Source organism: Achroia grisella, unplaced genomic scaffold (genome assembly GCF_030625045.1).
Source record: "Achroia grisella isolate CSIRO2021 unplaced genomic scaffold, CSIRO_AGI_Agris_v1 utg642, whole genome shotgun sequence".
NCBI classification, from domain to species: Eukaryota; Metazoa; Arthropoda; class Insecta; order Lepidoptera; family Pyralidae; genus Achroia; species Achroia grisella.
Window position 1 is genome coordinate 1925407 of NW_026712979.1, and position 12707 is coordinate 1938113.

The following is a 12707-nucleotide window of genomic DNA, read 5'->3' on the forward strand; positions in this document are numbered from 1 at the left end:
AAGACTTAAGAAAAAACGAAATCATTCACAATCAAATACAAAAAACAGCTGTACTATAATTAATGCTCTCGCTGGTTTGATTTCTTGCACGATGCAAATATTTGAATTTATGAGTATGATTATTAATTCGGCCTGCGTATTTTCTGTGTAGGTACAAGTATATAATATGTATGTATTTACAAAAACAATTACTGACTATTTACATCAGTTGTAAAGTTTATCAATCAACTATGGGTACAAAAACAATATAATGATATTCCTATTGAGGTAATAAGAAATATTTTTTATTTCCTACCTTTATACCATTTTTAGTGAAAATATCTCCAATCTGACATCAATTGTCATTCATTAGGCACTGTCGAATAGATATATTGAATTAATTCAGTGTGTATACTTGTTCGTTTACCGCATATTATCATACCTATATTGTTAATACATTTATTCAGTTTGAGAAATAATTTTATTAAGACAGCTCACAAATATTTGGGCAATCATTACGTAAAAGGTCAACAATTAACAAATTACCCGTTCAATGAGCAATAAAAGGGAATAACAGATTTGGCTGTATGGGTATAGTTTCTTTTGCCCTTCCGACAGGGTAAGGTAACAAAAAACTATACCACGCGTCAATTGAAGCTTTGACATTCATGTAGTGTTTTGGTCACTTTGGTCATCTAGATTTGAATTAAAAAAAAAATGTATATTATAAAATGTGTTTTGAACTTGTGTACGATATTGATTATTATTAGTTTGTAAAAATCTGCTATAAATGGTTTTTCCTACTTATACATTTTATCAATATAGGCAAATATAGGCAATTCAAAATAAGTGGCGATAATTATCTGCATGTAAATATTAATAAATTATAAGAAAATACCTAGTTACCGACGTGAAAATGGATGCTTTGTCGTTTATGGATCTACTCGATTTGGACGAAGAAGTAATTAATAATCGACTTAAATCTATAATGGTTAGAGAAAGTTATACTAATAAACACCTAGCAAACGCTTTAGAGCTGTTACGATATAAATATTTAATTAATACACAAGAAAACAGTGAGTGTGAGAACAATGAAGAGTACACATTCGCCGTGAAACTTATTAACCAAATGAATAGCGATAATTTTGATGGTATATGTAAAATAGTAAGTGTTACGCTAAGTTTAAGCAATTGTACTTTAGCCAACAAATCTGAGCACTTATTGCAACAAATAATTTCATCGATAGATTTCTCTCCAGAGAAATTAAATGAGGATAATTCAACCAGTAACATTCTGTTGAATTTCCAACTATGCGACAGTATTCTTGATACAGTTATAAGTAACGATGCAAAACTGTATTTACCTTGTTTAGAATTACCCATAAACAATATATTATTTTGTCATAATGAAAAATTGAAAGTAAGTTTTTTAATCAACACTGTGCCCAGGTTGTTCCAAGGAGTTTCGACTTTTAGAGTGCTAGACATCATCTGGTTTTATTTAAAAGACTGCAAGGGTGATCAAATAGAGATGGCACTGAAAGTATTGAGTTGTTTATCAGAATATTACTTGCCAGTACTCAATGATAAGGGCGAGCTAGCGTTTGAATCTGAACTTGTGACTCAAGTTGAGTTTTGGAACATTGTTATATCTGGATTGATGTCATTAGATGCTACAGTAAGAAAGATATCAATTTATCTCTGTAAAAGGGCTGTGGATTGCTTAACTGCTCTGAATAAAAATGTTGTTATTATGACTGGAATTAATACCATTTTACAATGGTATCGTAAAAATGAAATCGACATGAGAAACATGTGGGAAAATTACTTTACACTCATTGATAGTTTAGAAGAAAAACAAAGTAATATAGTGTTACCATCATTAACATTATTCCATACTTTAAGTAAAATGGGACATGTTTGGTTGAACTGCGCTTTTAATATTGGCCTGAGACATGACAACTTGGAAGTTAGAGTTAAATGTATTCATTATAGGCTAGAAACAGTGATCTACAAACAGCCCGAAGTAATAGTTCTTCTAGAAGCTTTAAATGATATCAACATATATGAGAATCCAGCAGAATATCAGATAATTATGAAGAAACTGACAACCTTATGTCATGATATAAAATTTTTTCTCTTCATATATAAAAGTCTACCATTAGTGAATTGGTCACCGGTACCTTTGTTTCATGTAAGCAGTATTGTCACTGAAATATGGCCAACAGAAATATTGAAATTATCTGAAAAACTCCACTTAGAGATGAGAAAAGATGAGGTGGCACAATTGCTAAAAAATTTACTGAAAATACCATGCAATATAGTGGCTCTAAGGAAAGCAATACATATAAATATTGCAAATCTTTTTAAGCTTTGCTGTCTTTATTTACACTCCAAAGATTTCTTAAGTATATTATCATCACTTGAAATAAATGTCTATGAAAACAGTTTTCTTGTTGACATTATGCAATATGTAATCTCGAGAGCTGATGAAAAAGATTTATTCTTGGAGTCTATTATGGAAACCCTTAATATAGACTTCATCTTATTCTACTTAGAATGTGAGGGTGATGAGTTATTTATATTTGATGATTTATTACAATTGAAGATTAGAAGAGTACAGGAGGTAGTAAATAGACAATATTGTAATAAAAAAGAATGTCTGGTTGATGTTGTTTTTATCACACAACTGTACAGTAAAACTGTTAATAATAAATTAATGCAAACAAGAATTGAAAGGGATTTTAAATTTATTGTATACTACATTAATTCAATATTATCATCAAGTGACATTACATTGACAATTGATGAAATGACTCCACTATTTAATGATTCTCTAAGCATTATTAAAAGCAGCGCTGACATAAAAGAAACATTACTACAGTTGTATTCAACTTCTAATGTACTTATAAATGATAAGGAGACTGTTCTAGACAAGGCTGTACTTAGTATGTATGTTATAAATAGTTTACATAAAAATTCTACATTTATATGTGAATATAAGCATGAGATGCTGGATTTGGACAGAGTACTGAAACTGGTGATGAATTTTGATAACAAGCAGAGTGTTGGGAGACTAACAAATGCTCTATATGAGTATTCATGTGAACTAGTACATTCTATCATTAAAAATGACATTGATACAGTAGATGAACACATGAATAATATTATTGCTTATGTAGAAAATGTAATAGAATGTGGTGGATATGGGTGTCTTATATGGATATTACGAATCATGAATCTGATTTTGCCTACAATATTAAATAAAGCAGAAACGTTTGATCTAACACTATTTATGAGTAGAATGTGGAAAGAAATAGAAGAATTAAAATCGAACAATCAATATTCACCATGCATTGAAGAGTTTATTAATTTGATTATGCAAGATACTATATTACAAACACCATTGTATAATAATACAGTAATATTATATTGTAATAAAATAATAGAGTTTGGACCTACAAAGAATATTCCTTTGTCTTTTCTTATTACGAAATTAAACACTATAGAGATTACAAGTAACTATGGACAGCTAGTGTACATTTTAACTGAAATATTGTTATATACACCTGTGCCAAGAAAAGACCAGAGGTAACAATTTAAAAAGCTATTGTTATGTTTGCAAATGGTTCAAATAATACTTAAGTTTGGTAATTATATTTTACAGGATTTTGGAGAATTTGCTGATAGAATTATTAGAAGATTCAAAATATGAATGTTGTCAATTAGAGTAAGTATTTAAATAATTAATGACAGTTTCATTACAAGAAACTAACTTTCATGTACACATTGTTTAATAGGATTATGTTCTTGTCAAAGCTATTTTGAGACTGTGTGGACACGTCCTTTTAGGGTTTAGGTGTATGATCTACTTCATAGAGAATTTGGGTGGCTTCAAATAATACAGTCGAGAGACAGAACAGAAGTTTGTATTTATTTTTTTTAGAACTTATCTAATGCTGTTGGCAATGCAGCTAGACTACGCCGGATGATAGGGGCCGAGTGCAGGTGGTACTCCTGGATGATGACGGACTTATGGGGCGGCTGAAGGCCAACTCCCACATGACGGATACGACTTTAGTCTGAGGTTTCTGCTATGGGTTCAAATCAAGGTTTGAATCTGAGAACGCTGTAATATCGATCCCAGTTTTAAGTCGACAGGGGATCGATTGGAGGGGGAATTGCGCCGCATCGGGCGTATAAGAGTTCTACGAAGGACAAAAGGTGGCATGTGTAGAAAGTATATATTTGTGTACACTCCATTAAACAATTGTCAAAATTTAGTTGTAATATTTTCATTATTTTCCAGTGATACTACTTCCAATTTGCAAATACAATATTTGGCTGTTCTAGCCTTAAGCAAAATAATACAACCAGACATCCTTTCGAGCATAATATCATTAATTACAAAGAAAATAGATGATGTATTTAAAAACAAACAGAGGTATCATGCAGGATCACAGTCACATAGGACTGTATTGATAGCTCTGCAACATTTATTATGTTTGCTGTTGAAATCGGAAGTACTAGGTACTGAATCTCTCAGGAATTGGTGTGCAGAGTTCTTGGGAAAGCTGCCACACCAAATGAATGTTAGACTGTGTTTGGAGTGGATTATAGCATTATGTTGTTACATTCAGGTAAGAATTTCATGTTTCATATTTTTTATGCTCTTAATTATATCTCAGGACAAGTCACACAACGCCATCTAGTCCCAAGCCAAGCAGTGCTTGTATTGGTTATACTAGACAACTGATATAAATATAGAAAACATCCTGACTGATACAAACTGTCATATTAATGAATACAAATGTTTGTACCGTGCGAGTATACTAACCCCCGACCATCGGAAGTGAAGTAGCGTGATAAGCCGCTAGACCGCCAAGGACGTCAATGTTATTCATGTACACTACCTGATGTTTAACCTATCAAATGTTAATTGCAGGAAACAAAACTGAATAAGGAGCTACTACAGGAACTTTCATCAAAAAAAGTTCCTATAACATCCCAGCTAGTCATACTTTTTTGGGTGTTGAAAAGAAAACTGACAAAAGAAACATGTAAGAATGATGAATACAATTTTGTAATAGAAACGTTATTGTCTCATACAATGGGCCAAATGTTTAACGTACGACTCCACGCACAGTATATGGCAACAGAACTTCACAAATTAAATGAGTGCAACTCAGAAAAATACGCGTACACAATAGAAATCATAGACAAAACATTCAAAGACAACAATAATGATAAAAACTTTGTTAAAATGAAACATGATTATTTATTCAATACATTTGATATCGTGGCCGATCTAACGCCTGCGTTTATATATTATTTCTTGACGAAATACGCTGAAACTGCGCATGTGAAAGTCGATATAGACTTCGTTGGAAGTGTTCTAGGAATTATAAATGAAAATTTTGACAAGACATGTAGTAATTTTCAAACTGAGTGGAAAGCATGTCGTAAACCGGATGAAGAAGTTTTCAGATATAAATTTGGATATACTTCTGCAAGTAAATTTGAGGATACAGAAGTCGCAGGAACAATCCAAAAGAAATATATCCCGTGGAAGAACATGGGTGATGTTAGTACAAATGCAGTGAACAAGAAGGTATTAAAACTTATAAACATAATTTTATTTTCTTTTTGCTTTGTTTTGTAGGCTCTGGATATCTTACAATTATATTATAAAATTCTCCTATCACAGGTTTGGTGTTTATACTCCTCCAAAACGGTTTGAAAATTTTGATGAAATTTTATATGTATATTTTGTAGTTTTTTGTTGTTTGTAGTTTTTTATTATGTGGCATTAAAAATTCATAAAGCCTCAAATTTTCTCCCTTCTAACAACATAAATTTTTTTATATCGATTTTAATTTATATGACAGAACAACGTTTGCGGCGTCAGCTAGTAATCTATATAACACATTACACATTAGGCTGACGATATACAGTTGGGTGAGTCGTCAGGTATCCCAAATAGGAAACCTGCTTCTGAAGCTTGGACTCGCTATCGGAACATTCAGTCCCATTCGGAAACATGACGACTACCCGACTGTATATCGTCAGCCTTAGTCCGAGACGACAATGCTTGAGAGGTAACATGGGCATCAGTTGACAAGGTGTCTGTGGTGCTGTTCATGTATATAGATGACGGCCACTTTCCCTAAAGTCTGATTGCCAATACAATTACTTGGAATTTAAGAAATATAATGACTTACACGCAATTTCTTCCACGTAGAAAAACGGCATTTTGGATTTTTTCAGAGAGAGAGCCCTAGTGATATGATTGTGGTTGCTACACTCATAGACAAGTTACCAAACCTGGGCGGGATGGCGCGGACAAGCGAAGTGTTTGGAGTGAAGACGTATGTCGTAGACAGTTTACGACACTTGCATGACAAACAGTTTCAAAGTTTAAGGTTTGCAGTACTTTGTAAAGTAGCGTTTGTTATCATCATCATCATCATCATCATCATCGTCATCTGCTTCTTCCTTATCCCATTTATTTGGGGTCGTCGTAATATGTTTTCATTTATCCCTGTTCGCAGTCATCTCGTTATTTACTTCCTTTCTTACCATATTATCTTTCACACAGTCCGTTTGTTATAATATAAAAAAATACACAAATAAAACAATAGTACAAAATCTAAAAAAAAAAAAACACAGTCACACTTTTGCATTTATAATATTAATAACAAGATTAGTAAAATTCATGATATAATATTTAACCTAAATATGAATACATATATGAATTATAAAAGTTTTTACCCATGGTGTGTCTTATTGATGATAATGGAATTGTGCACCCGTCTGCGTTGGCGGGGCACCACTGAAGGATGATCAGATAAACATGAAGTCAGGTCAGTTAGCACATCGTGGTAAATTCATGATGAACTTACCCCTAGGAGGAAACCCCTGGAAACCATCGCGTGGAGGTCAACCTGACATGGTACATTGCTAGGCATAGGGGTTATAAGTTCATGTTTCTAACAATCCCCTCCCCCCCTTTCCACAGTGTGTCTGCCGAAAGATGGATCGATGTGGAAGAAGTGAGACCTGGTCTTGCTCTCAAGCAGTACCTGATGAAGAAGAAAGGTGAAGGGTATGCCGTGATAGCGGCCGAGCAGACATCCAACAGTCGCCGACTGGACACCTTCAAATTTCCTCAGAAGACACTGTTATTACTAGGGTAAGTTTTTTTTTTATTAAATTGCAATTGTATACAATAGGCTCTATGACGCATATTTTAAAAATACTCCACATTGCTCTTACAATCATTATTTATACAAAATAACTCTTTTTAAATTAAGACATAAGGGACATATTGCGTTTTATAACCATAATTTAGATTTCGCGCCAATACGGTACGATAGCAATGACGTAACCAATGACGTCAACCTGTCGTAAAAAAATGCCTGCTATACAAAGTTCTCACAAAGTTGTTTCTGTTTCGCGTTATTTCTAAATTAAACTTATATTGTTGTTAAAACCTGATAAAAATTCATTATTGTCCTACTATTAGAGCTATTTCATCAGTTTTGGTGGACGCAACATTCCATAGAATAACGCCCGGCGCTAGGGTCCTCAGCGCCCGGCATGCAATTTTTATCCTAGCGCGGTTTATGTCTCTGTATCATAGTTAAGTTACATTATTTATTATGATTTATTAAGTATTCTATAGATTCTATATTTTAATAAAATCTAAATATATATCAGTCAAAGGTGACTGACGTAGTGATCTATCAACGCACAGCCCAAACTACTGGACGGATCGGGCTGAAACTTGGCATGCAGGTAGATATTATGACGTAGGCATCCGCTAAGAAAGGATTTTGATTAATTCTACCCCCAAGGGGATAAAATAGGGGATGGAAGTTTGTATGAAACTTTGTCAATTTAAACCCATCGGGCTGGAACTTTGCATGCATAAAGCTACTATGACGTAGGCATCCCCTAAGGAAGGATTTTGATAAATTCCACCCCTAAGGGGATAAATTAACGCGAGCGAAGCCGTGGGCAAAAGCTAGTTATAGTATATATCCAAATCTCGTGATGACGTCCCCCTTAGACGATGCGCCCGCATGCGTTGCATGTCCGTTTCCGTCGGCCCTGCATAGAATCCCATAACAAAAAGAACATAGTAATAGAATGGTTGTTTGCCACCAGCTTATATAAATTACGTTATTACAGACACGAAAAGGAGGGAGTGCCCTGCGATCTTCTCCCTCTGATGGACTACTGCGTAGAAATACCCCAACAAGGCATGATTAGATCATTAAACGTTCATGTTACGGCCGCCATCTTCGTTTGGGAGTACGCCAGGCAGAATATATTGTAACTTACTTTATGGTGTTAAAATTATATAAACCAAATTCAATTCATTAGTATAAACAGTACCAGAATAGAATAGAATAGAAACTCATTTATTCAAATAAACTTACCAATGTATGTAATCGCTTAATCTCTTTTAATCTACCGCTCATTCGGAAAGCTTTTCACAAGACACGTTCTTCTTTTGAAAAGCTTTCCGAATGAGCGGTAGATTAAGAACGTGAAAGAAACTTGGGTGTTGCAATTTTAATTAATTTTATTGTAGCTTTACATTATAAACATTGTAACTTTATAAACAATATCTAATAATCATAGTTTGAGTTCTTTTAAATGTATAATAGTAGACCAGATGACGGAAGAAAGGGCGGAGGTAGGGCACCTGCATCATGGACTGATTACATTCGAGAGGCTGCAAGCGATATATGTAGTCGGGCGATCCACTTGGCACAGATACAATCACACATGCACAGTATCCCTGGAGAGCATTGGTTGGACGAAACATTCCTAGTGGTCATGACCCTCAGCCTTGAGGAATCGACAAAGTTAGAACGTATATATATATTCCAATAATCAATGTTAGTACATGTAATATGAGAAAACTGTTAGTCCCAGTAACATAAAACTTTATCAACTTCTCTATCAATTTATAAATGTTTCATGTTCAACATAAATATAATAAAGAATCTGTGTTGTAATGTGCGTTGTTATTGTAAGACCTTAATTAACAGATGTACAATATAATTATTAAATTATATATTAATGCTAGCAGACCCAGCAGACGTCTTTTTGCCATAAAAATTAAAATTGCTATTAAAAAATAGGTGTTGGTGAAGGGTGAAAATTTGTGATTGCATGTATTTAATATAAAAAAATTGTGCAAATTATAAAAATGTTAGGGATGGACAATTCTTATCACTAAGGGTATGTAAAATAGTAACCGATTCTCAGATCTAATGAATATGCATATAAAATTTCATAAAAATCGCTCAAGCCGTTTCGAATGAGTATGGTAACTAACATTGTAAGACGACAATTTTATATATAAGAAGATATATTATATATATATAGGTTTATATGTTTAATACGTGCGAAACCAAAACAGGTAGTTGATAATATAATATATTAGTATCATTTGTATTACATTTGGTAGTTGATTTCAATTGAATTACTATCCAAAGTCAACTGGCTCATGAGATAATAAATAAACAATTTGTAACATTATTAAACATTTAATTGTGGTTTATAAAACAGTTTTATCACTTTAGGTAACAGAGTAATCTTGACTGGCTTGACTTCAAACTCCTCTCTATCTATTTCCAGCATTGATTCATTCACTGCCTGCTTTGGTATCAATTCCAGTGTCCTTACCGGAATAGTGTGCGCATCACAACCATTTTTCTTCAAGCGATTCCAGCCTTCCGACACAAACTCTGTATATGAATATGCATTCTTACCTATCAACACATTAATCGCTGGTATTTGATCTTCTTTATTTTCGGTCTGTATCTTTAAATCACAACTTTTATAACACAGCTCTTGTGTTGTTGTACATTCAGGATTTAATTGTTTAGTTTGATCTGTTTGTGGAGTTGCAGGTGTGGTAGGAAAGAAGAAGGACCACTTTGTCTTGAATTCTGGCTTCTTCTGTATACAGTTGCCGCAGCCTGTGCATGGTGGTGTATATCTGATTGTGCCACTGCAGTCCCACGTTAGTGAATTTTTATAACCATTGAACAGAAATGTGGCATATTCTCTAAGGGGACCGCAGAACCAGTACTTATCTCTTCTTGCTAACGTGTCTCTAAAAGCACCATACTCAATTGAAGACATGGCATATATTGGGCGGCTTGGTACTTCTTCGTCATTCAGTATAGGTTCTATCTTCATAGCATCCTTCCAGGTGGTGTTCCCTTTGATGATAGCCATGCTGGCGTCAATAAGCTGCTTCACTTTCTCAACACCTTGGCCTCCCGGGAAAAGACTGTTACCAAAGGTGTTGGTACGACCAAGAGGTAATACACCCAGTGGAAACAGATTAGCATCGTCATTACGCCGTAGTAAACCTGAGAATATTTCCTTAAGCTTTAATTATTATATTTTTTTATAGCTACAATTCATATAAATATAGTCAATATACATTCATGGGGGGAAGAGAATTGGTACATTAAATCAGGGATGTTGTGGATATAAAATTTCGGATACGGATAGGTTTCGGATATGAAATTATTTCGGATTATCCGTTAGTTTCGGATAATTTCGGTTATGGATATTATTTTTTTAAGGACTTTCTAAAGTAAAATACAAATAGCTAATAAAATGGTTATATAACGTGTCTCAAGTAGGCTCCGCCCCTATCCAATATTATCAGAAACTTATCTTTCCGATTCGGTTATTAGGAATATATTTTTAAAGCGGATATTCGATAGTTTTGGTTACAATTACGGAGCTTCCTAACATCCCTTTGATTTTATGCAGCTCCATCTGGTTGTGGTTAATGTGTCACAATAGGCTAACAGAGCTGACCTCTGATTGTTACTGGTACACATCAGCATATGTATGTATAGCATTTAAAAAAATACATAAATTTTGTAAAGTTATTTTAAATAGGAATCTATAAATTCACATTTACACACTATAGATTATGTAAGGTTAGATAACAATCCAGAGACTAGACTGTTAAATCTTCAGTTATGTGAAGGATAGCAAAATGATATGAATGATGATAATGATCAAGTGACAAAATTGTAGACATTTGGATTTACTTAATAATCTTATAATGGGAATTACACTACTACTAACAATATACCAGGCTGACAGCACTTACTTCGCCCTGAAAACCATCATGGTTATTTCCTCATCACACTGGCTAACTGACTAGCTATTTGCATGCTCATCCTATCCTCCACTCATGCCCTACCAAGTGTATACTGTTACTGCAGGCAAATAGATCTTTCGACATTAAGTCATTAAAAATTGTAAAAGAACTTGTTGAATGTAGCAGTACAACAGAATTCTAGACTGTAAGGCAACATCTATAAAGTATTATGTTCTATATTTGAATATATTAATATTAAGAGTATATCAGCACATTTAGGTAAAAGCATAGTTACAATAATAATGGCAAAAGAAGAGTAGGACGGCAAAAAAAAATGGATTGATGACAAAAATACAGGAAACAACTGGATGCAAACTACTATGGATTGAGTTGGCAGAAGATGGGGGAGGTATTTACCCGAGGATGCTACATAACAAGAAAAAAATAATAAACCAAAAATATTAAAGTATATGTGTTATGTGGAAGTTTCAAGCTATAATAATAATAAAATAGCTATAACAATACCTGTAACTGTCTCTGACAGCGTCCCATCACCTCCGGCCACAATAATAGCTTCTGTACCATGCAGTGTTTCCACTATTTCCTTAGCATTCCCTTCCGAAGCTGTTTGTACAACATTAACCTGTAACCCGGCCAAATGAAGAAGTGGTTCACAGTACTTCTCAAATTCCTGTTTTGCCTTCCTCTTGTTTGCGACAGGATTAAGTATCACAGTTATTGTGGTTGGATTTCTTTCCATTGGAATTAACGCGTCGCCATACTGTGAAGCTTCTTTACACGCCGCTCTCATTAAAACATTAATACTGTAAGAAATACCTTCAATTACTAGCTAAGCACCGGAAATTGAATTTTAAGTGAAGATTACTACAACTACCAAATTTATTAAGCCGTTTCTGAAATATCGGGCAAGGGAAAGATTATAACAATCTTTGTTTTGTGTTCTAGTATTTCGATAAGTCCTACATCAATAGATTTTTCTCATACATTTACCATATAATTACAGTAAATCAGTTATGAAATCAGTTACATTTTTATTATATGTTTAGTTTAGGTCACTTAAATATAATTTTATATAACACAGGATAGTAGAATAACGCTTATTAAGTCAATTTTGGAGTAGATATCTATTTTATTCACTATGAATTAAAGGCCATGAATAAATTTATGAAGGTCTATAAAAATTATCTGTTTTTCAATTATTTTATGAATTACTATAATTTGCTAACGGTGGGCAAATATAAAGGTGTATAATAATTGTGAGAATGCTGTTGTTGTCCAAATAAATAAATTATTATACGATAGAAGAGTATAAATTAGAAGAGCTTACTGATATTTTTCTTTCGCTTTTGAACCTCCGTAATACAATGCGACTACACCAAGTACAGATTTTTTCCAGTTATTACGTATCGTTTTAGCAAATTTTACAACTTTCTCCATTATATTTAAAGTTTGTTATTTAATAAATAGGTTATAAATAAATAATACAGAGTACGTTATTTAAGCAAAGAAATTAAATTGCAGAGCACTTTCTAACATTGGAAACAATCACCACAGATAT

General features: G+C 33.5%; 2 protein-coding genes across 2 annotated transcripts; one reads left to right on the forward strand and one right to left on the reverse strand.

The window, feature by feature from the left end:
- The first annotated feature begins 813 nt into the window (after positions 1–813).
- Positions 814–9057, forward strand: LOC131849476 (uncharacterized). Its single transcript, XM_059199558.1, has 7 exons — positions 814–3570; positions 3647–3709; positions 4289–4619; positions 4925–5590; positions 6247–6401; positions 6998–7171; positions 8173–9057. Exons 1-7 carry the CDS (start codon positions 896–898, stop codon positions 8318–8320), a joined length of 4212 nt encoding a protein of 1403 aa, XP_059055541.1. The 5' UTR covers positions 814–895; the 3' UTR covers positions 8321–9057.
- Positions 9058–9510: 453 nt separating this feature from the next.
- Positions 9511–12638, reverse strand: LOC131849460 (acylglycerol kinase, mitochondrial). Its single transcript, XM_059199539.1, has 3 exons — positions 12477–12638; positions 11654–11952; positions 9511–10376 (listed from the first exon to the last, which is right to left on the reverse strand). Exons 1-3 carry the CDS (start codon positions 12584–12586, stop codon positions 9535–9537), a joined length of 1251 nt encoding a protein of 416 aa, XP_059055522.1. The 5' UTR covers positions 12587–12638; the 3' UTR covers positions 9511–9534.
- Positions 12639–12707: the final 69 nt, after the last annotated feature.